Source organism: Rhineura floridana, chromosome 7, assembly GCF_030035675.1.
Source record: "Rhineura floridana isolate rRhiFlo1 chromosome 7, rRhiFlo1.hap2, whole genome shotgun sequence".
In the NCBI taxonomy this organism is placed as follows: domain Eukaryota; kingdom Metazoa; phylum Chordata; class Lepidosauria; order Squamata; family Rhineuridae; genus Rhineura; species Rhineura floridana.
In genome coordinates this window covers 42,883,269-42,910,318 of record NC_084486.1, presented here as the reverse complement: position 1 = coordinate 42,910,318, position 27,050 = coordinate 42,883,269, and the positions used below count along the sequence as shown (strand labels likewise).

At 40.6% G+C, this 27,050-nt stretch overlaps 1 protein-coding gene across 7 annotated transcripts in view; it reads right to left on the bottom strand.

The window, feature by feature from the left end:
* The window catches only part of PCDH15 (protocadherin related 15), a 605,264-nt gene that overhangs the window by 23,442 nt on the left and 554,772 nt on the right, over positions 1-27,050 (bottom strand). For 5 of the 7 annotated variants that reach the window (XM_061635350.1, XM_061635351.1, XM_061635352.1 and 2 more), the window contains 2 exons: positions 22,487-22,705; positions 17,121-17,231 (listed from right to left, as the gene is read on the bottom strand). The exons of 1 other annotated variant lie outside the window; for it this stretch is intronic. In XM_061635350.1, the coding sequence (XP_061491334.1) occupies positions 17,121-17,231; positions 22,487-22,705 (330 nt within the window). Of the gene's footprint in view, positions 1-12,125; positions 12,163-17,120; positions 17,232-22,486; positions 22,706-27,050 lie in introns of those variants that run through there. One more of the 7 variants, XM_061635355.1, reaches the window with a different exon arrangement.

Sequence of the window (27,050 nt, the reverse complement as noted above, 5' to 3'; positions counted from 1 at the left end):
ACTCTGCCCCTTTCGAAACTGTGCAAACCAAACTTTTTGAGATCAATACTTGGTATTCCAAGTTGTGTCCCCAATCCTATCATGCGATTAGAGGTAGGGCTAATTTCGATAGAGGCCCGCATATGGATGTGCAAAATAAAGTTCTGGCTAAAAATAATGTTCTCACCAGTGGGACTGGCTCCACTCACGTTAACTGACGCTTTCCAGTCAAAATGGAAAAAGACCTTAAATATGAAATTACTAAGTTTAGGATTTTCACCTACCACTATTCTAGCATTAGCAAAAATGTGCATTTTCCAGCGAATTTGGGACATTGAATTCCAAAATCATTTAAGTTTGGCAGCATCCTACCCTGATTTTAGACATAGGGGCATTTGTACCTGCTCATTATTTGGCTAATCTGACCATTCCCAAATTTAGAAAAGCGTTTACATTAGCTAAGTTTAATGTCTTACCATTGGCACTTCTGGATGGCAGGTTCAAAAAAATCCCTTATAGTGAGCAAGTATGCCCTTGTGATGCGGGGGAAGTAGAGACAGTGGGTCATGTTCTACTTTATTGTGTCTTTTATCATGACCTTTGATTCTCTCTCATTACCCTGATTTTACAAAAAATTCCCGGTAGAGATGATGCATTTTATCAGGAGTATCTCCTGTCTGATCAGAATCCTCAGGTCACAGTTAAAGTGGCCAGGTTTTGTGCAGCAGCCATTATAAGACGGAGAGCAATGATAAAGCAATAGCACACATAGGCTTTGTAACTGGCTTTTTATCAGAATTTGTTTAGTTTTGTGGATGTTTGAATTTTAATTATACCCTATTGTTTTAATGCTGTGTATTTATATGCTGGTCTTTGACCGTAATGAATTTACTACTACTATTCCTTGCCAAAGCTACTTTGCAGAGAAGTAGTGGTGATGGTCACAATTTTAAGACACAAGGTAGCAGCAGAATGTATGATTCCACCCACAATCTCCGCAACCAATATTGCTTAGATCCCAAGAACCAATTTCCAAAGCACTTCCATGTTCACATGAGGGCAGATAGCAGTTTCTCAAGACCCAGTGATGCTGTTCTGGATGACACAACCTACAGGGGTTTTTTTCAGGAGTTGTCAGTGTGAAGAAGAAGCTAATTCACCTGTGTGCACATGTTTCTGTGCTCCAAGCCAAAATACTATGTTGCAGGCAATGTAAGCAAAACTGTTGCTTTAATTAAGGGGAGAGGAACCTGTGGACCTCCAGATGCAGTGCTGGCCAAGGATGATGGGAGCTGGAGACTAACAACATCTGCAGGACCACAGGTTTCCCAGCCCTATTTTGTTTGATATTCACTGAATTGAAATATTATCAAATAAAACTGTTCCTAATAAAAACAAAATAATACATATCTCATTTAGTAATATGTAAACTGTTCATAATAATAAAAACAAAAGAATATGCATTTCATTTTTATTTTTATACAATAGACTTGGGAGATCACTCTTTTGGAAATATTTGCCATTGTACTATCCTGACACTTAAGGGCAAACTGGGGTTGAATCGAAACAGATGATATTTCTTATACACATGTAGTCGTTGTTAGAAAGAAACATGATTTACCAGTTTCACCATTCTCTTAATTTGTGCTCCGTATCTGCAATCAACAATCTTGGATGTTCAATATAATCTGAATTCCAGGTTACTTCTGCTTTCAATCCTCTTTTTTTAAAACAAGGCACATTTCTAGTCACTATTACTGTGAAGAAACACTTGATGGCATTGATGGTTTTTGCTAAATGTGCAGATTACATGGTAGTTATAGTGTCTGGAAGAAAAGAGGTACACCTGTCTCCTGCACACTGCCAACATTTCCCCTTTACTATTCCATAGCTGAGCAAAAAAATCTTAAAATTCAAAGAACAAATGATACATAATCATGCCCCCCATCAGATGCCAAACCATTGCTGTACATATCTACTACTTCATGATACAAAGAAACATTATTTGCACAATTGGTTGCATACTGTCCCTGCAATGTTTTCCTGATATAGATTTACAGGAGCTCCAATTTGTCAACTAGCAGTTATTGGACTGGTTAGATTCCTATGTGTATTTGTCTTTGCCTTACTTTAACACGTTTTAGTTATTATCTTGTAAGAAACCAAAAAGATAGATCAAAATCAAAGGCAGTAAACAGAATTTAGAATTAGAACATGCTATCTTTAACTTTTGGCTTCTGAGATAAAGGTTTACTATTTAATGCTTGAACGATGCTGTTTGTCTCAGTTTTTGATAAATACACAGGCTCTTTTCAAATGGCTCATGGAAAGATAATTGGTTTCTCTTAAATCAGTTCCATTCTACCCTTGCTCTAAAAAATAAAGTTTTGAAGAGAACTGAATGTGTTATGATAGCCATAGTAATCTTTTCCCCTTCTGCTATGGTCTCTGATCAAGCAGTGGTTCAAAAATGGCTTGCCATTTGGAACAGTGTCAATGGGATTTTATTTGCAAGTGGCTACAAAACCTGACTGAAGATGTGAATTGGTCAAGGATAATTCACAGCCCAACAAAAAAAATTTTTTTTTAGTTGCCAAGGATGTTTGAATGACTTTAGGGCATTTTGGGGGTGCTAAATCCAAAAATGACATTAGTTTTGCCGAATTGGCTCTAGTTTTTGAGATAATGGATACCCCTCAAATGACGATTGTACCCCAATACGACCTGTAGCTGATGACATATGCAGCAGGGTTTGGTCTGTCTTTTTACTCTTGAACATTGTTTTGCAAGTTTATCCATTGCATATAATATATTGATACTTTTTTTGTTTTTGAAGAGGAATATGAGTTCGTCACAAAGAGGCTGCTTAAACAATCCTAATGCATTCTGCTACATTTGTGGCGAATACACTCTGCAAAAACAAAGAAAAAACATCACTGACTTTGTAAAACAAGCATATCTTGCTTATTTTGGAGTGAAGCTTGGAGATCAAGATAAGTCTTGGGCTCCCCATAAGGTTTGCAAAACCTGTGTAGAGCGCCTACGACAGTGGAAAAATGGAGAAAGGAAACGTTTAAACTTTGGTGTGCCTATGGTGTGGAGAGAGCTGCAAAACCATCACGATGATTGTTATTTTTGTGTTGTGAATGTGAAAGGCTTCAATCGCTACAAGAAACATAAGTGGGAGTATCCTGATTTGGACTCAGCAAGGTGACCTGTGCCACACAGCGAAGACGTTCCCATACCAGTGTTTACCTCACTGCCTGACCTTCCATTGTCAGATGTTGAAGAAATGCTGGACGTGGAGTGTAGCACAGGTGGTAGTCCTAGAAGTGGATATGAAGAAAGCTTTTCAACACCTGAGCAGTTCTCCCAAAAAGAACTCAATGATCTGATATGAGACCTCAGTCTGTCAAAGCAAGCATCTGAACTTTTAGCATCCAGGCTAATGGAAAAGAACTGTCTATAGCCAGAAGCTAACATAACAGCTTATTGGACAAGAGAGGAGGGAGTTCTTCCATACTTCAGCCAAGATGAAGAACTTGTATACTGCAATAACATTCCTGGACTTTTTCTCCAAATGGGACTACCGGAATATTGACCAGAAGATTGGCGGCTTTTTATAGACAGCTCCACCAGAAGCTTGAAATGTGTTTTATTGCACAATGGTAACTGCTGTGTGCATCTGCTCACTCAACAAAACTTAAAGAAGAATATGAAAATATCAAAATGATCTTGCAGAAGCTCTGCTATCATGAGCACCAGTGGTCTATTTGTGTTGATCTAAAGATGGTGAACTTCTTGCTTGGGCAGCAGAGTGGATACACAAAGTACCTTTGTTTCATCTGTTTGTGGGATAGTAGGGCAAAGCGAGATCATTGGGAAAAAGTGACATGGCCTTCAAGGGAACACATGACTGTAGGTGCAGCAAACATCATTAACAAGCCATTGGTTGACAGAGAAAAAATCATTCTCCCACCACTCCATATCAAGCTTGGACTGATGAAGCAATTTGTTAAGGCCTTGGACAAAGATGGTGATTGCTTCAAATACATTTGTAGATCGTTCCTTGGACTGACTATGGAAAAACTAAAAGCAGGAATCTTTGATGGTCCTAAAATTCATAAACGCATCAATGATTTGAATTTCACTAAATTTATGAATGATGTTGAAGCTTCTGCCTGGTGCAGTTATGTCTCAGTTGTCAAGAACTTCTTGGGTAACCACAAAGCAGGCAATTATGAAGAATTGGTTCAAAACATGCTCACTAACTTTAAACATTTGGGTACTAATATGAGCATAAAGGTACACTATCTCCATAGCCACTTAGACAGATTTTCGGATAATCTTGGTGATTTTAGTGAGGAACAAGGGTAGAGGTTCCATCAGGATATAAAGGTGATGGAGGAAAGGTATCAAGGCAGATGGGACAGACACATGATGGCAGACTACTGCTGGAGCCTCCAACATGATTGCCCTGATGCCCCACATAAAAGAAAATCGTACACACAGCATTTTTCTATGCATTAATTGTGATTATCTGAATCAGCTTACTTTGTTTTAATGTTATTGTATTGAATACAATGTCATTAGGTATTTCATGTGTTTATTTTTGTATGATTTGAGACAGTTTCCATGTCATTTGTGGGTAGGCTATGCCTGACCATTAAATTTTTTGAATTTGTTATGTTTTTCAATGGGGGCATCCATTATCTCAAAAATTAGAGCCAGTCTAGCAAAACTGATGCCATATTCGGAATCAGCAACACAAAGATACCCTAAAATCAATCAAACATCATTGGCAATAAAATTAGTGTTGACCATTATTATAGTAATGGTAAACTCCTAAAATATATCCAGGACACTGGTCTTCTGAGTGACTTCAGAAACCACAAAGATACTTTACGCTACACACTGTGGTTACATTCAGTAGGAGATCTCTCCATGGCACAATTTTTTATACTCTTATTTGCAGAGACAGGGCACACTGAAAAAAGTTCGTGTACTTGCCCTCTGTATAGTGTGTTTGCACATTCCAAGAAATGCTTAAACAGGAAGTGGGATTCATTGACACTCTCAGACTTTTATGAAAAGCACTTTGCATTTACTCTGTACAAGAAAGTGATCATGTGCCAATAATTAAACTATTAATTATTAAAGTAATAATTTAATTTAATTTATATCCCGCCCTTCCTCCCAAACAAAACACTGAAAACACTCTAAAACATATTAAAAAGACTTTAAAATATATTAAAACAAAACATCTTTAAAAACATATTTTAAAAAAGCTTTAAAAACATCTTAAAAAGCAATCAACAGACACAGACTGGGATAAGGTCTCTACTTAAAAGGCTTTCTGAAAGTGGAAGTTCTTCAGTAGGCACCGCAAAGATCACAGAGATGGTGCCTGTCTAATATTTAAGGGGAGGGAATTGTTGTTTGTGTAATAAAAAACAAACAAACATTCAGGCAGTACCCAAAGCTGAAGGGGGGAAGTGTGATGGTTTCAAAACTGGAGAAAAAAGGAAGTGGGATATTAAGGCCAGACTTAACTGTGCTCATGGGAAAAGAAGTGCGCTGCTTATAGACCCACTGGAAACTTAGGGAGAGGCCATCCTAACCCATCCCATTTTGAGTTTGCTCTATCGAAAATGATAATTTATGTTGAAAAGTTAAAACATTTCTAGTGCTTAAAAACAGCCTTCTGAATGGCAGTGTTCATTTCACCCAGGAGATTATTTTGAGCTTTGTGTGGCTGAACTAAAGAAATCTTTATAAACAGGGTTATTGTGCATTGGCTGACCCACTTGCATATGGACGGCCACACATGATTAGAGATTCATTATTCTCCTGACAAGATTCGCTAGAAACTAATTTTGAAAGGCGATGGCCATTTGGGTCTGAATAATTTCATGCTTTGAAAAATATGTGCTTTTGTAATAGATTTCCAATGTCTCTTCTGGTCTGCCGATATCAACCCTTCAAACCCACATGCCTACTTTCCTTACAGTAAGTGGCTTTATTGAATCGAAACATACTTTACACATTATATACCCTATTGTTAAGGATCTCAGCATGATGTAAGGCTTCCTCTTCAGTTTTATCTTGAATGACAGCAACTGAGGCTGCAATCCTATATCCATTTACCTGGGGATAAGTCTGGATAAATTCAGTGGGGCTTACTGTTGAGTAGACTGCATAGAATTCCACCGTGACAGTGCAATCCTATTCATGTCTACTCAGAGGTAAGTCCAACTGAGTTCAACAGGACTTACTCACAGGCAAGTATATACAGGACTGCAGTCTTAAACGCTTTGCCCCATGCTGGGATGTACCACAAATTTTCACAAGGGGGAAGGACTGAAAAAATGTACCTGGTCTAACATGAAAAATAAAAAAGGTATTTAGAGTTTTGCTTTAGATTTTCTGGCCTTAATGGATATGGCTATGGAAGTAACACAGCCTGTGTATTTGCTGCAGCACCCACTTAATAACAGGTTAATTCACTAACAGGAAAAAAACCTTACGGTTTAAGAAAGTATCTATAGCCAGCAGACATTGCTATCAAACTTTAAAAAGCAGGGAAATTGGGCAGCTAGAGTGGAAGCAGGAGACCTGACCTTCTCTCTGAGATATTGTACTTCCCTACACATTTGTCAAAATGCAAGCACAATTTGGATTGGTCTTTCACAGTCGCTTGGAATAATTTGGTAATATGTGCCTCTGAGCATATGGGGAGTGGTGGCAACACCTGCTATCTGCAAAGATGGAGAATTACATTTTTGTATGTTTGTGGGTGTTCTTACTTTTCTTCATTCCTGTGTTACTACTGTTTCTACAGAGAATCTAATCTAGAAAATTGTATTTCTCTCATTATTCATCCTAGAAATTGTGTCAAACTTGTTTTTATTAATTCCAAAGCCTTTTTATTGGTCAATGTCATATGATGGTAAAGACAGCCTTTTGTGTTTCAAACTGGAAGTTATGCTTTGTTTCTATTTTGGGAGCATTAACAGTTGAATCTGAAACTGCAGTTTGATGTAAAATCAGGCTGATTACAATAATGTTGCTACTTCTGCAATGAAACCTGCTGGAAAAAACAAACTTGGCCTGCCCAGGATGCATGTTTTCAGCTTGCTATGCTTAAGGAAAGGTGGACAGCACGGTCAATTAAAAACATAGAGCACACCTAGAATTTTTCTAGAATATATTTCACCTCCCACTGTTTTATCTTGTGCAAACTGAGACACTCCTCATGTCCATTGGAAACTATTCTACAGAACAGTCAGTGCCATTATTCCACAATTGTTTTTGGAGCTTTTTTTTAGTGTTGCAAAGTGTTGCTGTGCTTCACATATTCACAGAAACAAGCAAAAGAGAATGATTGCAAAGTAAATCAAACATATTTAAACTGACTATCTGAACTATATCAACTGTTTTAATATTGTTGCTTCCTCCCTGCTAATCAAGATCAGAACAGCACATGTTTTGTTTCTGTTATTTGGGTTGATTGCAGGTGAAGGGGGAGGGGAAGAGATTGGTGGGTGGGTACTGGGCAGAGGGGAAGCCCCTTTCCTTTCCAAAAGGAAAACATTGTGAATAATATCATTGCTTTTCAGTGTTTCCCCCACTTTTTTATCCTACAGCAGGCATATGTAGTCTCCCACCCAAATTTAAACCAAAGCTGTTACTGGCCACATCCACACCAGACCTTTATTCCACTTTAGACAGTCATGGCTTCCCCCAAAGAATCCTGGGAAGTGTAGTTAGTGAAGGGTGGTGAGAGTTGCTAGGAGATGTCCTGTTCTCCTCACAGAGCTTCAATCAGAGGGGCTGACTGTTAAACCACCGTGTCCACTGGAGCTCTGTCAGGGGAATTGGAGTCTCCTCTTAGCACCCTTCACAAGCTACACTTCCCAGGATTCTTTGGGGAAGCCATGGCTGCCTCAAGCGAAATAAAGGTAGTCAGTGGTCCTTCAGATGGTTTTGGACTCAATAGTCCTAGCTGTCATGGACAATCATCAGGACTGATGTGAGCTGCAGTCCAACAAATCTGGAAGACTAGGTTCCCTACAGCTGATAAGCAGCAACTTCATAATTTTCCAGTGGGCCCTGCCTCAAAGAAAACTGGTCCTGAGAAACAGCTATGGGGAACTTGTACTCCAGATGTTTTAGAATATAGTTCATACTGACCATTAGAAATGCTGTCTGAGGCTGATGGAAGTTGGAATCAAAAAGCAAACCTCCAGTATAGGAGGACAGCATGCCTCTGAATACCAGTTGCCAGGTAGCACAAGTTTTGCCAGCTACACAGTACTGCAGAATTGTGTATAATTCCGATGACATTCTGAAATAATGAAATTAAGCAGTTTGAGACTTACAGATTAATAAACCTGTTGTCTCAGGAGTTTCTGCTGTTCCTGAAGATGTGCTATACACAAGAGCGCTCAAAAATGTTAAACTTCTGTTATAGCAAGAAAAAGAAACAGAGTGATTACTGTACTCCCTAGACATTTGGCTGCTATTGCTACTCATGGCATAAGCTGGACTTGAAATCAACTCCTCTTTGAATAGGAGACTTTATTAAGCACAGAACATTTCTAATGTGTCAGCAGAACTCAAGTGATGAAGTTCACAGAGCTTGGCTCTGGGACAAAATAGAAACTACCTTCATCAATTTTTGATTGAGTCATCCATACTTGTCCCAAGAGCTGCTGGATAAAAAGGCAGACTTTTTAGACCTTTAACTAAAGTACCCTTCTAATGACTTGTCTGTGCATGTCTGATATTAGCCCAACAAACTGGTTCTAAGCTTTTAAAGTTCTCTCTGCATATATGTTTTTGGCACTGTTCATTAACACTTTCCTCTTAAATTCTGGTTTTAGCATAGATATTTGATTTGAAGGAACAGGAGGAAAGATGTGGTGAGCTGAACTCACATCTTTTAGGGCCAGACCAGATGCAACAAACAAAGATCTGTGATCACATCTCCCAATATTTCTCTCTCTCTCTCTCTCTCTCTGGTTCTTTTGTAATGGTATTATAGACCTGCGGGAGGTGGCTAAACCATTTCTCCAGTGGAAATCATCCTGTTTCCTAAGCCCTAGATGATCAGAAGGTAGATTGGTCTCTACTGGCAGATTTCTGGATGATTTGCAATAGAACACCAAGGATTTCTGATTCTTATTTGTTTACGAGCATCAGCAATAAAAGAAATGTTCCCTTCTCTGTCTTCTTAAAATTAGGCTACTGAGATGAAGAAAGCTTAGTGGGAAAACCAGGAGTGAATTTTGTGTATGACAGGACTATGAGTTCAATTCTGGTGTGGAGAACACGTTCCTAGACTGTGCATGTGATCAGAGGTATAATTCTAAGAGCGTGTTGTCCCTCCCACTACTATTTATTATTTTACACCTGGCTCTGATTGGTGGACCTCTGCATTTTAGTAAAAAGAGAGAGAAAAAGAAGATACTACTTCTGAAGTCTGCTTGTCCCTGCAAGCAAGTCTGGCACAATATGAATCTCTCTCTCTTTTCTTCCTCTGTGGCTAAAAGCAGCTGAGGGAAAATGTTCAATTCTCCTCCCCCAGAGCTATTTCCCTGATCCAAATCTTCTCCCCCTCTGCCACTTTTAACCAAAGAATGACAGAGATATGATCACAGATCTCCAACATCTCACCTACTTTGGCCTTTAGCCAAACTCCTTTTCTCTTACCTACCATAAAGGGCCAGCTAGCCAATTTAATACAATCAAAATGTAATAAGTATGTTTCATTTGAAGTACTGCAAGCCAAACTATTGCAAAATCTACCAGAACAAAATGACACAAACGTAAAAAAATCCTCTTTTTGTGATAATGATTCAAATTGCTTTATTAGATTTGATGGAATGAAAAGAAAATTCTCCGAACAAAGTAAGTTGAGCATGTTGCATGCAGAATGGAGAAACACTTTATTTTAATAGGAAGGTGTTTTTTTGTAAAACAAATGCTTTTTACACAGACTAAATTACAAAAGTGAAGTCTCAGAATATGCAGCGTCAGTATGTAAAAAAGTAATGAAAGGCATGCTGCGGATAACAGAAAGAAGGAAAAAAAGGTTGAATGACAAATAGGAGAACCTTTTTCAAAGTTGCATGCCTGCCTCCATGGCACAAAGCTCTCCAATCTACAGAACAAGATGATACATTATTGTAATAACTTCAGCTTTTCTTTCTTCTTTTGCTGAGTCTGTTTTGCCTCCTATCATTTGCTTTCCAGTGACAGCCAATATTTTACAGTGAAAAGTTAAGACCTGTCCCCTGGCGAACACTTTTATGTGAAAGCAATAAAATGCCACATTTCCTTTTTGCACTGCAGGATAGTTGCTTTGCTTCTTGATACAAACACTTTTGACAAAATGATGCCAACCAACCCCCAACCCCCAACAAAAAACACTTTGCATTACAGCTGTGCTAACATGTGCCTCCAGTACATTGATTTTAATTTTGGAATGTCCGGTTTGCCTCATGAAATATTTCACAGCATACTAAGAAATAAAAGCAGTACTTAAAAAAAAAAGTAATTGACTCTAGCGCTCCTTTATGGAAATAATCAAACATCACAAAATCAAATAAACTGGACCAGCTGAAGAAGGATGTGATGAAGGATTTGCAGGCTGCAAGGTGAGGAAGAAAATGGAAGAGCAGAAACTCTCGGTGATGATGACAAAGCAGATGGGCTCTGGAACCCATGAGGTATACGGGCGAGGTGTTTTGCAATGGAACCAGGACATACATTAGACAATGTACACAGAGCTTGTCATAATGCAGTGGACTGGGATGGAAATCGTTTTTCAAGTTCCTCCACTATGCAGCTGAAGTTTCCATTCTGTTGGCTGTGCTCAGCCTCAGCCGCAGTTTCAGTACTTGGTAGTTCCGGTGTTGCCATCACCTTCAGCTTGGCTATATGTTTAGGTAGAATGTGTTTTTTTGTCTATTTGGCTATACATATTGGCCACTGATTTTTCAATATCTGCAAAGTTCTGGATATTTTTAAGAATCCCCTTTAGCTCCTGGTGAGGAGGGGCAGGTGGCTCAGGCATGCAAGCCTGTGGTGACATCACTTCTTCTTTGGAGGGTGACTTAGTATGTTTTGCAGTGGACAGGAGCTGGGGGCTTAGAGTAGATGAGGAAGATGACAAAAAAAGTCTGGGAGGAGGGTTAGGAAATGGAGGTGGCAAGGGGGGAGGAGTTGGCGGCAGTGGAGACGGGGAAGGTGGTGGGGGAGGAGGGCTTTGGGGTGGATCTGGAATGATTTCCTTTACTTCAGCTTTTGGTTGAGAGGTGACAAGATTTTGGTGAGTTGGAATTTTGATCTTAAAGGAAGGAGGAATGGGCTTGTGACTTGGTGGAGGGGACAACTGTTCAGGAGACTCATGATGAGTGATGATTACAGAAGGTACTATAGATGTATTGAGTTCAGCCACCTCAGAACGAGGTATGAGGTTGGAAAAAGAAGGTGGGGGATGGTCTGGAGATGGAAGGAGATTTTCGGTAGTCAACTCTAATGAGCTCTCTCTGTCTTGGGTGTAGCTGCTGTGTGTTGGTGAACGCAAACATTTCAGATCTTGGGATTTCACTTGTTTCATTTCTTGCAGAGCCTGCTGTTCAAACTGCCTTGCTTTGTCTTTGACTGATATCTTTGTGCCAATTATCTTTTTGAAAATTGGACTGCTAATATCAGCTCTGCTGTGCTGGATTTCAGCCCTTTCATTCTCTGCTCTGATTCTCTCCTGCTCCCACTGAACTGGATCCATAAGACTGCCCTATTCAAAGTACTGGACACATGTCTTCTGGTAAGACGGGTTGGCAGAGTCCATGCCCGATGTACACCTCTCAAAGGGCATCCCAACAGAAAGTTTTTCAAGGCTAGCCTCCGAGGAGAAAAGGCCCGCCGAAAATCTTTTCATTCTTGCAGGAACCCAGAATAAGTGGAATCCTGGACTGAGCCCTCCATGTACAGAGGGTTCTGAGTTGTTAATGGGTTCTCATCAGATAAAAATGTGACATTACTTGCAGATTTTGGAAGGTTATTATTCAATGTTCCATTAATATTAGACTGCTTGTGGGCCTCAATTGCACGAGAGGCAAAGTTGCTTATCGCTCTCTGGCGGTCTCCTTCTTCTAAGACTGATTCCCCCCCCTACTTTGTTGAAAATGGTAGAAAAGAAAAAGACTTGAAAGAAAAGAAGATAATCACAGGTAAAGAAGCATGCATGGACATTGATTCTCATGAGAAAATATAATCTGAATGCACTGAACAAAAGGCAATAACAATTAAAGCCTTCTAAGGTTATCTAGAAATCTAGATCTATATGTAATTAATCTATATGCAATTAAACTAAAAAGGCAAGACACTTGGGAAGTGATTTACTTCTTTACCAAGGGAAAGAGACCTAAAAAGAAGATAAATAAGGTAAACTTTAATCTAAATGAATTTTTTATATAAACAAGTGCCTGACAAAAATTAGTATTCCTACTTTCTCCTAAAAACTAAAAAAAAAAAAAAATGACAACGAGGTGTTCAATGAGATCTATTTGCGTTCACATAGTAACTAGGTCCATGCATATAATGTGTTTACTCAAGCTTATGCATCAGAATAAGGATGAAATAGCACCAAAGAAATAAAATATTATTCAAATGTGGATTGTGTGGGCACATACAAAGTGCCGAAGAAGCAATAAGGAATTTTACTATCACCCCAATCCACTGATTTATTTTAGGGGATCTGAGCTACATATGGAGTCAGCCACAGCCAAGGCTTTACTATTCATTTGAGTGGAGGGGGCAGCTTCATGTTGAGAGCTGCCGCTTGCATTGGAATGAACAGAGACTTTGGGTACATTAGTGCACACATAAGGATCTTGAGTGGGATGTTTAGGTTCAAAATGAGCTAGACCACTCCTTATGGTCCCTAAAACATTCATTTTCTAGCTCAAACATCTAGAAGTACTCACCAGATGGTTTAAAACCAACACATTGTGCATCTGTACTCCATATTCCTAGTGGGTTCAAGAGAAGGCATCTACAGATATGGCAACTACCTAGTGGGGCTGTAGTGGGATGTGTCACTACAGAAAGGGCCCCTTCAGTAGCACCCCCCCATGGCAGTTGCACCATGTGGTCTGCCTGTGAGACCAATTGAAAATTGTGTTCAAGCGAGTCAGCTCAGCAGTATTTCTGTGCACGACCTACACATTTCATTTCTAAAGCATTTGTAGGAGCAGTGATTGGTAGTTATTCTCTATGCTTGCTGTTAATGAGACCTTTTTTTGCATAGTCTAACTGCAGACATGATAAACTGAAAAGGCTGCACTTTGGTGATTTGATTACTACAAAGCTTGAGCTAGTTAACTGTGATCAGTCTCACTGGAGTTAATGAGCCTTCCAGTGAATACAAATTTTCAGGCTGCAGCCTCTCTGTTTTAGAAGTGCCAACAATGGAAACAAGTTGCAGGGAATAGAATCTGCCAGAAATTACTGGTGTCCATACACAGTGCAATGACAGTATTTTTAGCCCCTTATCCCTACTTCCCTTTGGAAAGTAGTAAATTGAATGATTTGGAAGATAAATGTCTTCTAGATGCTACACTACTGACAGACTACTAGAAAATCATTACAACTCTACAACCCTCCACTACTGTTTCCATCTGCTACATTACACACAATGGTGTGAGTTTACTTACTGATGCCTACATATCCAAAGACAGAGATAAAAAGGAAAAAACAAGATAAAATCAAAACAAAACATATTTTGAAATGTTAGTCATGTACATCATGAGTAAATTCAATGAGAAAACAAGACTTGAAAGTAGAACGAGTGATACGGGGAAATCAGAAAAGTAATTAGAAAGAGATGTCTTCTTCAAAGCACCTATTACTTACATTTGGAGAGATCACAGAAGCACTGATACTTCAATTTCATATTGAAGAAATTATTAAAATGATGCAAGATGTTGTTTTACGAAAACAATTTCATTAAAGATAAAACACAATTAACAAAGCACAGTGTCCTTAAATCCATAAAGTCTCTCAGTGACTTCTCTGTGCACAGTAGGTCTTCTGAAAGAAGTCCCAAAAGCAGTATAAAGTGCCGGGCTGGATAAAGGGAACAATCCAGTGCATGTTCCAAACTGCTTGCACAGACTCTTGGGACTGTGGCCAATACCCAATCTATGTCTGGACATTAGGACTTCTGTACATGTATACAGTATTCCTCACCCCCTATGACAACTTTGTTGTCTCTCTTGAAACTGTCTCCCTCTCGTTACTGGAATTTTGCATTTTTACAGGATTAAACAAGGAATGGAAAGGAGCAATGGCTTTCTTTGGTCAAGTCAAGTGAATCTATAGTGACGATAGCCTTTCTTCACAATTGCCTGCAGAAGCTAACAACACACATACACACTCTTGAAATAGAACAACAATCAATCAGATTAATTTATACACATGCACTTTACATAAATGTACCCAGACACTATATTTGCTAGTCATACCTTCCTTCAATTTTTGTTCAGCACTATACAAAACTTCTGCCAGGTGTGTGTGTGTGTGTGTGTATGTGTGTGTGCGAGGAAGTGCTGATGTATAGCTGCAAACCCAACTTATAAGAAAGAAAAAGCTTCCTATGCTGTGCTGCTAGTGGACGGCATCACATCCTTATACAGCTGGGGACACATCTCAAGTAATGAAAGGCAGTGTAAGACACTGGGAGCAAACAGCCAGGATCTCGCCTTCTGCATCCCTAGTACACTAATTCCTGAGCAAGATAGACATTCTAAGTTTTGTGTTTCGAGAATGCAATCTCTAAGATGTACTACCACCAGCCTGCTTAAATATCCCTTACAGCCGACTCCACATGCCAACCCAGACTGACCATGTCCCATAAAACCCTGACATCAGAACCAAACCCCTAGTCCAAGTAACATGTCAGCAAAAGTAGCAGTGCAGAATCCAGATGCCATGCCATGCCATGCCTTGCTTTCTTCTCTGAACTGGACTTGACTTGACATCACTGCCTTTGCTCTATCAGATCCTGAGCTGCCTTCCCCAGAATTTGGCTTGGCTCTGACTATACATCCATCTCTGCCTCCTGGGCTGACAGCACCCAATGCCTAGAGTAGAACTTTACCGGGTCCTGATGGGAAGTTAGATAGACTGGCATGTAGTGATTAGTTTGGATACAGTGACCAGTGAGGAGTGCTAGGATCCACAAACCCATTTGCTATCAGTCTCCCATTCCAGTTCTCAGGATGTGGTGACTCCTGGTAAGTAGTGCAACACCCACTTCCTGGCACAGGGTCTGCCTGGGCAATCTCTCATCCCACCATAGCTTGGCTCTCCCCAACCTGTCCAGACCTGAAAAGCTGCAGATCCTTCTGAAAGGTGCGGCAGCAGCAAGTGATATTGTGAAGGCATGGCATGCAACAAGCCATTGTGCGGTAGGAAGGAAGGCTTACATGTTTGATATGTCCCTGGTGGTGAGATGTTGGCAGCTCTGCATACCCTAGGCTAGAGTCCACTTGCATCACATATGGAGGCCACTATACCCAACTCTGACTGAACACAGGCTAGAGCTCATTTTTGAGCCTATCATGTGGCAATGATGGCAGCAAAGAAAATTAACTTCTCTGCCACCACTGCGTCTGCTCAACGTTGTCCGGTGATGCTTTTCTGGGTGGCATGGGGTCTTTTGGGCTCTGGCCGAATATTAGACTCTGAGCCCTCAGTCGTTCATTGTGACATGTTTGAGAGACACTTTGCAGATAAAATTGCTCGCATTCGGACTGACTTGGACTCCTCATTAACTACAGTTGTGGTAGATGTCCCTGAGGCTTCCTCTGGTCATTCTTCTATGGATACCTTTCAGCTTGTAAAGCCTGAGGATGTGGACAGGATTCTGGGAGAATCGAGGGCCACTACTTGTTCTCTTGACCCTTGCGCATCCTGGTTAATCAACTCTGCCCGAGTGGAAGTGGTTGACTGGTTGGCATATTTAATTAACATCTCCTTAAGGGAAGGTTCTATGCCAACATTGTTGAAGGAGGCTGTGATAAGACCTTTGTTAAAGAAGCCTTCATTAGACCCTGCAGATCTTAACAACTTCCGCTCAGTCTCTAATCTCCTTTTTGGACAAGGTGATTGAGAAGGTAGTGGCTGCTCAGCTCAAAGTTTTCCTGGATGAATCAGACTATCTAGACCCTTTTCAATCAGGCTTCAGGCCTGGTTATGGGACAGAGACTGCCTTGGTTGTCCTGTTTGATTACCTACACCGGGCATCAGACAGGGGGCAGTGCATCCCTGTTGGTGCTGCTGGACCTTTCGGTGGCCTTCAGTATGATCAACCATGGTATTGTTCTGGGCTATCTAGCTGGGATGGGATTGGGAGGCACTGTTTTGTGGAGGCTCCAGTCCTACTTGTTGGACAGGACCCAGAAAGTGGTGCTGGGAGACTACTGCTCGACCCCCTGGCTGTTGGCCTAAGGGGTACCACAGGGTTCCATTCTGTCTCCCATACTCTTTAATATTTATATGAAACCGCTGGGAGAGGTCATCCAGAGATTTGTAGTACAATGGCATCAATATTCTGATGACACTCAACTCTATCTCTCCCTACCACCTTATTGTTCAAATGTGCCCTTGAACTGCAATAATACTAGGGTTGTGCTCCATATTTGGCTGAGATCAGGGCTATGGGGCGGATTGGGAGGGCTGTGCACAGCCCTAGATAATACCCCTTGTTTGCCTGGATGGAGAAAACTGTGGATGTAGAAACCGGTTGTTTGCATCGCTAGGATGTCCCCTACTGTACAAAAGTAAGAGCTGCTCTGACCACTGTTGCCTCTGAGCCCACCCACCATTAGTATGGGAAGAAGATTGCCCATGAAAGAATGTGGTTCTCAGACTGAAACTGTTCCCCACCCCTGCTGCTGTACAGCATACCCTTAATGTTTAGGAGACTATTTATAGCTTGTTAATTATCCTCTCTTCTTGAAGAGAAAAGACTTGAATTTACACAGGAGTATCAACTGTAAACTCTGAAGTATCAGAATGATACCTTGAATTACTAGTATTTTAAATGACACACTTCACTGAGGACTTACATGGTGCTGTCACCAAGTTCTTCGTAGAGATTATTGGCGGGAGTGCTTGTTGGTTTACCAGCTGGTAAGGCCATCTGGATTCGAGCTGTCTTTGCACATTCAGCTTGTCTCCTTTGGTGAATCACATGGAAAAGAAATGGAGAGTGACCCAATGGCCACGTAAGGGATATTTATTGCTGTTTTTCACCTCATAATTGGTTACAACAATAATAAGAGGATTTGAATAAATCACACAGCAGAAGAAAATCTAGTTCCTTGTTCAATTTTATTTCTGTTACAATGAAATATCCTATAGAGAGAATTCTGGAAGGGCTGAAATATAGACTCTCACTCTGAAATTAACACCTGAGATACCTAAACACGCAAGTGAAGTATATCCCACTATTTTCAGTGGAGCTTAATTTCCAAGTAACTTTGCTTTGAGAAATGATACATTTGTGTTACAGAGCAGATACAACTGGCTTATCTCAGTGTGTACTGCTGACTTAACAATCCATGTATTGATTAGCCTGCGTTAGGAAAATACGCTGGGATTTGCTCTTAATGCGATTATGCTATCAGACTGTTCATCCCCCTCTCATCCCTAGCCATGTTCAAGACTCAGCAGTTCATAATAAAGTGTACTTGCTTTATGCACACAAACACACCATGCAGCACAACATAACATGCATAATTTGATAACTTCTATTATACACTATAAAGGCAATATTCATGAAATTATCTTGTCCCTTTTAACATCTGGACATATGTATGTAATCTTTAACTGTATTGCTTTCCATAGATTTACTTCAGTAGACATTAAAAGCCGTGCATGGAAACCTGCATTTGAATATAACTTTTCTTTTCAGCATCCAATAGCTAAGGGATGGGGAACCTGAGGTCTAGGGACAGCCCTCCAGGCCTCTGTATCTGGCCCTTGGGACTTTCTGTAGGTCACACTCCCTCTCCTCCAGGCCACATTCCCCACTGACCCTGCTCCGTATCTTCAAATGCCTTTGCCCGGCTGGAATATGTCCTTAAATAATGATAATGCCTCTTGCTTGCCTGGTTTAAGGATGGAGAGGGTCTGTATGGAACCATCTGACTTTTGTGCGGTTGAAATGTAGCATATCAAAGAAAGACTTGTGTCCATTGCTCCACCTACATTTCCCCTGGCCCCACCCACCCTTGGAATGCTGAGAGAAAGTTGTCCACAAGGGAATGTGGCCCTTGGGCTGAAGAAAGAACTCGCAGCCCTGCAATAACCGCAAGGAACACCATCACTAGGTGAATGCTGATTTTGGTGGTCAGGAGTGTCAGGGAACCCACAGGGAGTGTACCCTCCCATCACAATGTAGACTTTGGTGGAGATTTAAGATGGTGGAAACACACATCTAATGCTCTAAATTTTAGTGCTTTTTATCTGAGACTTCAAGACATATACACAGTAGGAACTAAGTGCATTCCTCTTGTATACTTTGCTTTTCCTTGCAAAATGGTCCAAAGCAAACTTTTAGCAATCTTTGACTTTCTTATACAAATGCATTTGAAACAAGGTCAAAAATAAATACTTACTCTTTAAATCTGTTTTGTTATGCAGAGTGATAAAATAGAGGAGAAAAAAGTGAGTTTCAGTTAATCAAAAAAATCAGAATTGTGAACTCTAATAAATTTCATAAGGCATTGAACTTAATTGTACCATTGTATTAGGGCTAAAACATTAATCGATTAGCCAGTTTACCATGCAATCCTATATGTGTTTGCTCAGAAGTAAGCCCTATTGCGATTTATTCCCACGTAAATGTGTATAGCATTGCAGCCTGAATGAATAAATTAAAAGTCTTTTTAATTAACTAAAACAGCATCACTGATAGGGCTACCAATTCAAATTATTATTTTATTATAAATATTTATAAAAACCACAGATGGCAAAACCCCATCTTAAAAGAATCACCGCCAGTCATTCTTACACAGCAGCGAAAGCCTCTTCTAAGGCAGAAATTGCTGTCATATAAATGTCCCATTGTAAAGAAAAGAACAAGCTTCTTTTTCTTCTTTAAAACAGTCACATGTGAGTTGGCTACAGCTCGTGGTTAAGGAGGAAAATGATTAACTATGTACAAATGACATGCTAAGCCAAACCTTGGCTTAGCTGCTGAGTCATGCTAAGCTAAAACGACCAGACAACAGCAAAGTGGCTGGAAGCTCCTCTCTGGGAGCCAGCATGATCACAGTCATGGCAGCCAAAGTTCAGCTTATTATTATGTGTAAAGCAGGCCATAGCATGATCGATTGGCTTACTTTCTACCAAGGCTTTGGTGCACTGGCTTAGGGCTAGCAAGGGAAGGGTTCCAAACAGCCCTGACAAGTTCCATAGGGGATGGATCATGCCTTATAACTGGCTTTTCAGTTGTCAATTATTACTTATATTTATGTAATCTTTGTACAATAACCCACAAAGGGATTTCCAAGAAAAATAGCAATTATTAACTAGGCACTGTCTACAAAACCAATAATTAAAACAGCTATCAATACTAGAGTTGTGTTTTCAAATGTTAAGAGACCAAATAAGAAGTAACTTTTATAATTACCTCCTATTTTAAATTATACATGGAATATAAAGATTTTTTGAAGGCCGTTCTATATTTTGGGGTACATTGTGAATGTGCCACATCCTATGATTAATTGATAACCTGTGGTTCATAATGCTTTCTTCTTCAGTGCACGATACTGAAATTTCAGAGGTGTTACTTAATAGAAATGAGCAGTGATAAGTTCTTGGATTATTTATGAGCCATACAAGCAGGCACTGAGCAGTGCTATAACAAGGCTAATTCACACTGGAAAATAAGCAGTGTAGAATTCATATAACTTTGCTGTTCTTTTTTACGATCTACAAAAATTAATTCATTGAATATTAAACTGATCAGTGGGCTGGAAAGTATCGAAAAAATGTAGCTACCAACACACACACACTTTTAACATAAAGCAATTCTTAATGTTTCCATTTTATGTACACCAATGATGACAGTCATGTTAATTTGGCTTTAATCTTTGCACTAAGTAGCAAACCTGAACCGTTATTTTGCCAGCTTTGATATTTGTTGATGAAGGCATAAGAAAACCTTAAGAAGAGGGAAATAGACATATTTCCTTATTATTTAATCACAAGGGTTTAGGAGTTCTCTCAAATTTAGCTTTCATTTAGATCTATAGTATCTCAAGTGTCATCAAGGATACTTTAGGTACTGTAGAACTCACAGGAAGGAAGTAAATGGAAACATGGATGAGGAAAACCTGCCTTGCTTACACACTAGTGCAGAAAACTGATATATGTGGCAGCTCACTGAAAAAAAACAGGATCACAGTACTAAGGTTCATTTGAAGCATACCAGCCCAAAGCAGAAGGCAAGAGACCTTCTAAGTATGTGAGGAAAGGATTATGAGATGGAAGGGGTGGGGGGAGGGAAGGGAAGAGTCTGGACAGAGTACATATTGTCAGTCAATGTATGCTGAATAGAAACCCATGACTCATTTACTCCAGTATTATTCAGCCTAGATTACAGCAGTCCTCTAAAGTTTTGGGAACAAACCCAGAACCTTATTTGCAAAGCATATCTTCCACTTCTGACCCATGGCCCTTACCCTCAAATGGTGAGATGGAGACAACAGTCAGGCCTCTGCTTTTGAGAAGGATAGAGCTTTGAGCTGTTCTGTAAATATTCTTAGTGAGGAGGGCAGATGGTGGAGTTTGGAGTCAACTGAATCGCTACAATACTGTTTCTCCTGTGTACCACTTCCATGCAGCCAGGCCTTCCTGTAGGGCTGAGAAGCTACAGATGGCGGGAAATGGGATTCTAGCTCTAACACTTCTTCTAGCTGACCCTCTGCACCTGAGTTCTCAAACTTTTACCCCCACGGTCCACTTGAAAATTGCTGACGGTCTTGGCGGACGACTTAATGATTTTTCTGCCCGTTGTAGCAATTGCAATGCGCTGTGCCAGATGCTGTATGATTTTTAATTGTATTTTGATTGCTTCTTTTATTTCTTATTTTGTATTGTATTTTATTGCACTGCAATTTGCATGCCACAGAACTCAAATTGTAGCACAATAAAATATAACAATAAAAGAAGCAATCAAAATACGATTAAAAATCCATATGAATATTTATTGAAGACATGCTGCAGACCGCCTGAATGATACTCATAGACCACTGGTGGTCCACAGATGGGTTTGGGAATCTCTGTTGTATTTGGTCAGAGGAAGCCATGGCAGCCAGACAAACCAGGATACCTTTTGATTCTCACTTCCCAGGAGTTGTCATGTGGTGGCTTCAACACTGGGGTGGTATTCAATGCTATTCCTACACAAAGTAGACCCATTGATGTTAACAGACATGACCAACTTAAGAGCAATAATTTCAGTGGGTCTACTCTGAGTAGAACTTAATTGAGTAGAACCCTTGGTCTTTTGTGTTAGAGGGTGGGGAACATTTGCCCCTCCAGATGTTGCTGAATTACAACTCCCATCAGCCCCAGCAAGCATGGCCAATAGCCAGAGATGAAGGGAGTTGCAGTTCAGCAACATCTGGAGGGCCAAAGGTTCCACATGCCTGTGCTAGACCCTAAATATCCTGTTCTCACCCAATTTTTAAAGCATTTAAAAAATGTTGCTTATAGGGCTGTTGGGCATGCTGGAAAGTGCAGTACTGGTGAGACCTCAGCCACCTGCCATCTTAATTTGCTCAGACTTATATTTGCATATATAAACATATGCAGATTTATGCAAATTCATTCCACCGTCCTATGTGCTGAGTCTTTAAATACCTAGCAATGCCCCCTCCACCAATCTTTTCCAACATATATGGCTTATATTTTCCTACAGTTGTCTATATTCTGGTCATGTGATAGTTTCATGTTAGGTACCCACATGATGGGGCTCCGTCCATGGACCTTTAAATGTTACACATTGTGGTAAAAATGCTTCAGATAAATAAATACATTGGTACCATGGAACAAACCCACAAAAAAGTAGCAACCTTCAACTGGCAGAACTGTCCAGTCAAGCATTCCTGATGTTGCTGTGTTATTTGTCTCATTTAATTACCCAAATAGTCAACTCATTAAGTAAACCTTTTTAAAAAATGATTAAGATCCGTAGGATTATACAGACAAATCTGTATATGAAATAGGCCTTTCTGCTTTCTCAAACACTTGCTTCCTCGCTTTGCAAAGAAAACAAACGATATCAAAATGGTAGGGTTCCTCAAATGCGTACGCTGGAAAGAAGACCAAAAATATGAACCATGCCACCAAGCCTGCTGTTATACGGACTTTCATCTTTGAGTACTATGCAATCCACAATAAAAGAAGGCAGTATACTTACTGTCTGTAGCTGACCATAACTATTAAGATAGCAGGCATACAGCAAAGGATGATGATGACAGCCAGAGCCAGCAATGCCCCTTCTGTGTAGCCTACAGCTTGTGCCTGCTTTTTGACATTGGCCACCACATCTGGAGTGCGGATTTCCAAAATACGTCCTCCTTGCCCAAGGTATGGCTGAAATTCTTTATTGATATCCAGAAGCTTGCCATCCAGAAATCTTCAGTATTAAAAATGATACATTAAGAAGGTAACAAGTAAAACCGGCAAGATCAAGGTATACTGTGTATACCAGCTTTCTAAAACCTGGTGTCCCCTCCAGATGTTTTGGACTTCAACTCCCAAACTCCCTAGGGTTTGAAGAGGCTGTTCTATACCTATTGAAGGCTGTATCAGATATTATTTAATTTTGTATTTACTCCAAAATTAACAAATTTGACATACCTAAATAATAAGGGGAAAAATACACAGCTAAATAATTGGGGGGAGGGGAAATAGAGCGGAAAACAAAGAAAAATATTTATAGGAAAAATATTAACTTTCTGATTTTTTTCAGTGCCCCTTTGTTTCCTGAGACTGCTTTGTTTGTGTGTATGTGTGTGTGGGGGGGAACAGTTTCTTCCTCCTCCTTTGCCCTCTCCGAGCTGCATTTGGTCTCACTGCCATGTAATCTGATTGGCTACAGTGACCCACAGGATTGCCATTTAGAGGTGTGACATTTGTGATAACAGAATGGTCCGAGATAACATCATGACATCATAACAAAACCACATTGCCCTTGCTAATCATATTGGGACAGCAGTGAGGGCAAAGAAGGAGGTATAAAATGGAGCCAAGACACAGTGGCTATGAAGGTAACAAAAGGGCATCAAACAACACTGACACAATGCAAACATTATCATAAAGAATGGCAAAAATAGGAGATGGAATCCTATTCAGCAAAAGTGCTATAACCATTCAGTATTCTTTGTGAACTATACTTGGGACCCTTAGACTAGTACATTCAAGTATAACTCGAGAAGAAAGCCTCTTACTGCACACTAGATGCTGCTCATGTATAGATGTCATTTGTACTGATGGAAGAACATGAAGGAATTTTGCTTTGCCAGCAGTATACCTTAGGGAGATGTAACACTGTCTCTGTTAAAAATTCAATAAGCAATATCTCTACAAACCTCTATTTTAAGTTTTTTATAGCTTAGCAATGCATTTTCCACTCCAGATGAAACCTGGAATACTGTACAAAATATTTTTAAACATCACATATTTGTATAAAGACAACATGCATGAGAAATTGTCTCTTTTTTGTATTTATACAAGATAATGCAGGTATATAATATTTGATACCTAATGATTCTTTTCTGGTACTTGTAATGGAATAGCTATGTAGCACACAACTGAAGTTACTTTAGCAAGTAACTTCACACATGCCTTCTGAACATTCTCAAGCCAAGTCAGTTCAAATTCACAATTATATAATTGATCACAAGATTTTGCACACTTCCCTGGAATAAAACACTACTGAAATCAATAGAATTTAGGGTTTGAGTCAAGAATATTAGATAAAATTATGCAGGCTTCATTCTGTGTGAGCATTTCAATTAATGGGATGTACCACAATCACCTAATATTGAGTGGCTATAGACTGTTGATTTACTGAAATAGGTAATCCTAGCCAATTTTATGAATTAATGTTTAGCTCAGAAGGCACAGTGTACATCTGACAGCCTGAGGCCTCCCATCTCTAAGCCCTACTTGGGGAAAACAAGTGACACTGATATGTGCTCGGGATCATGGAACTGAGTAGTGAGTACAGATGTATTTATAGAAAATGCAATATATAAATAATTGACTGTGACTATTAAAAATTTGTTGGTTGCAGCCTGACTGCTATAACCCCTCTTTAGACCAGTGACTTAGTTCAAGTCTTCTTCTGCATTTTACTGCTTTCTCAGAAACATTCCCCTAAAAATTGGCTTGCTGGATAGCTCTCCTGCCTCACAAGTACAATAGATGGGGAATCTGGCCCCCTAGGTCCAGTCTTGGCAGGAACACAATACCTTCATATTCATATGACTACTGGTCTGGAGTGTTTGCATCTTGTGTTGTCAGCAGGACTGGGGATTCCGTTGGTGTACCGCCCACCCTGCTGCCCAACATACTCCCTAGCTGAGCTGATGGAGGGGGTCTTGGATGTACTGCGGAGATCCCCCAGACTGTTGGTTCTGGGGGATGTCAGCATCCATGCCAAGGCCACCTTATCCGGGGCAGCTCAGGATTTAATGGTTTCCATGACAACCATGGGACTGTCCCAACATGCCATTGGCCCAACACAGGTAGCAGGGCATACTCTAGACTTGGTTTTTGCAACTGGACATGGATGAAACAATATAGGAGATGGCTTGAGTGCAGATGAAGAAGAAATCCTGGTGGATGCAGTTACACACTGGGAAGTGCCTATGACAAGCTGTATTTAGGGACAGTGAGGGCAGCAAAAAACCCACAACAATTTGCTGCCACTATCAAATCATCAATCTGTTGCCCAGCAGAGCTCTTCAGAATTGTCCGAGGGCTATTACATGCTAGCCCCAAGGACATGGTAGAACCATCTGAGGCCCGCTGTAATGCATTTGCTAGGCACTTCCAGGATAAAATCTTTAGCATCCACCAGAACTTAGACTCCAGTGTTATAGCAGGTGAATCAAGTGGGGTATCCAGAGCACAGCCTTGTCTCACTTTCTTGGATGAGTTTCAGTTGGTACAGCTTGAGGACGTTGACAAGGAGCTTGGACAGGTTCGTGCAACCACTTCTGTCCTGGATCCTTGCCCTTCTTGACTAATAAAAACTAGCAGGGATGGAACAGCTGGCTGGGCCAGGGAAGTGATTAATGCCTCTCTGCGAGTGGGGGTGGTCCCTGGCTGCCTGAAAGAGGCGGTAGTGAGTCCACTCCTGAAGAGACCCTCCCTGGAGCCAGAAAATCCTAATAACTGCAGGCCGGTAGCAAATGTTCCATTCCTGGGCAAGGTCCTTGAACAAGTGGTGGCAGGCCAGCTCCAGACACTCTTGGATGAGACCGATTATCTGGAACCATTTCAGTCGGGTTTCAGGCCTGGTTTTGGCATGGAAACAGCCTTGGTCGTCCTGTATGATGACCTCTGTTGGGAGAGAGACAGGGGGAGTGTGACTCTGTTAATTCCCCTTGACCTCTCAGTGGCTTTTGATACCATTGACCATGGTATCCTTCTGGGAAGACTGGCTGAGTTCGGAGTGGGAGGGACCCTGGACTCTCCAGTATGGGGTTCCACAGGGGTCAGTTCTGTCCCCTATGCTGTTCAACATTTACATGAAACCATTGGGTGCGGTCATCCGGAGCTTTGGAGTGCGTTGCCATCAGTATGCTGTTGACATGCAGCTCTGTTTCTCCTTTTCATCTTCTTCAGGTGAGGCTGTCAATGTGTTAAACCGGTGCCTGGCTGTGACAATGGACTGGGTGAAGGCTAACTGAGGCTCAATCCAGACAAGACTGAGATGCTGCTAGTGGGTGGTTCTTCTGACTGGATGATGGATGTCCAACCTGTCCTGGATGGGGTTGCACTCCCCTTGAAGGAGCAGGTTTGTAGCTTAGGGGTTCTCCTAGAACCATCTCTGTCACTTGAGGCTCAGGTAGCCTCGGTGGCATGGAATGCCTTTTACCAACTTCAGTTGGTGGCAAAGCTATGCCCCTATCTGGACAGGGATAACCTGGCTTTAGTTGTCCATGCTCTGGTAACCTCCAAGCTAGATTACTGCAATGCACTCTATGTGGGGCTGCCTTTGAAGACAGTTTGGAAGCTGCAGCTTGTGCAAAATGCAATGGCCAGATTGGTAACAGGGACCAGACGGTTCGAACACATAAAACCAATTCTGGCATGCTTGCATTATCTACCTGTATGTTTCTGAGCTCGATTTATGGTGCTGGTTTTAACCTATAAAGCCTTACACAGCTTAGGACCACAATACCTGATGGACCACCTCTCCCGACATGAACCCATCCATACACTATACTCAATGTCTAAGGCCCTCCTCCTGGTGCCTACTCGGAGGGAAGCTGGGAGGCTGGCAACAAGGGAGATGGCCTCAGTGGCGGCTCCCAAATTATGGAATGATCTCCCTGACGAGGTGCGCATGGCACCAATACTGTTATCTTTTTGGCTCCAGGTAAAGACTTTCCTCTTCTCTCAGACATTTTAGCATGTGTTTTTAAATTGTTTTTACTTTTTTAAAAAATGTGTTTTTAAATTGTTTTTTGTGTTTTAAAATTTGTATATTTGTTTTTATTGTTTTTAACTGCTGTAAACCGCCTAGAGAGCTTCAGCTATGGGGCGGTATATAAATGTAATAAATAAATAAATATTCATATTTGAGTTTCTCCTTACTATCATGCAACCACATTTTGTCTACAGTGGACAAACAATTTTTTGCATAGTTCAGAATGTTGTTGTTTTTTTTAAAAAAACACCCATGGTTTGATTGTGATTCCTAGTTCTGGTTTGCAGGAAAACAATGGTTTGCATAAACTATGCTT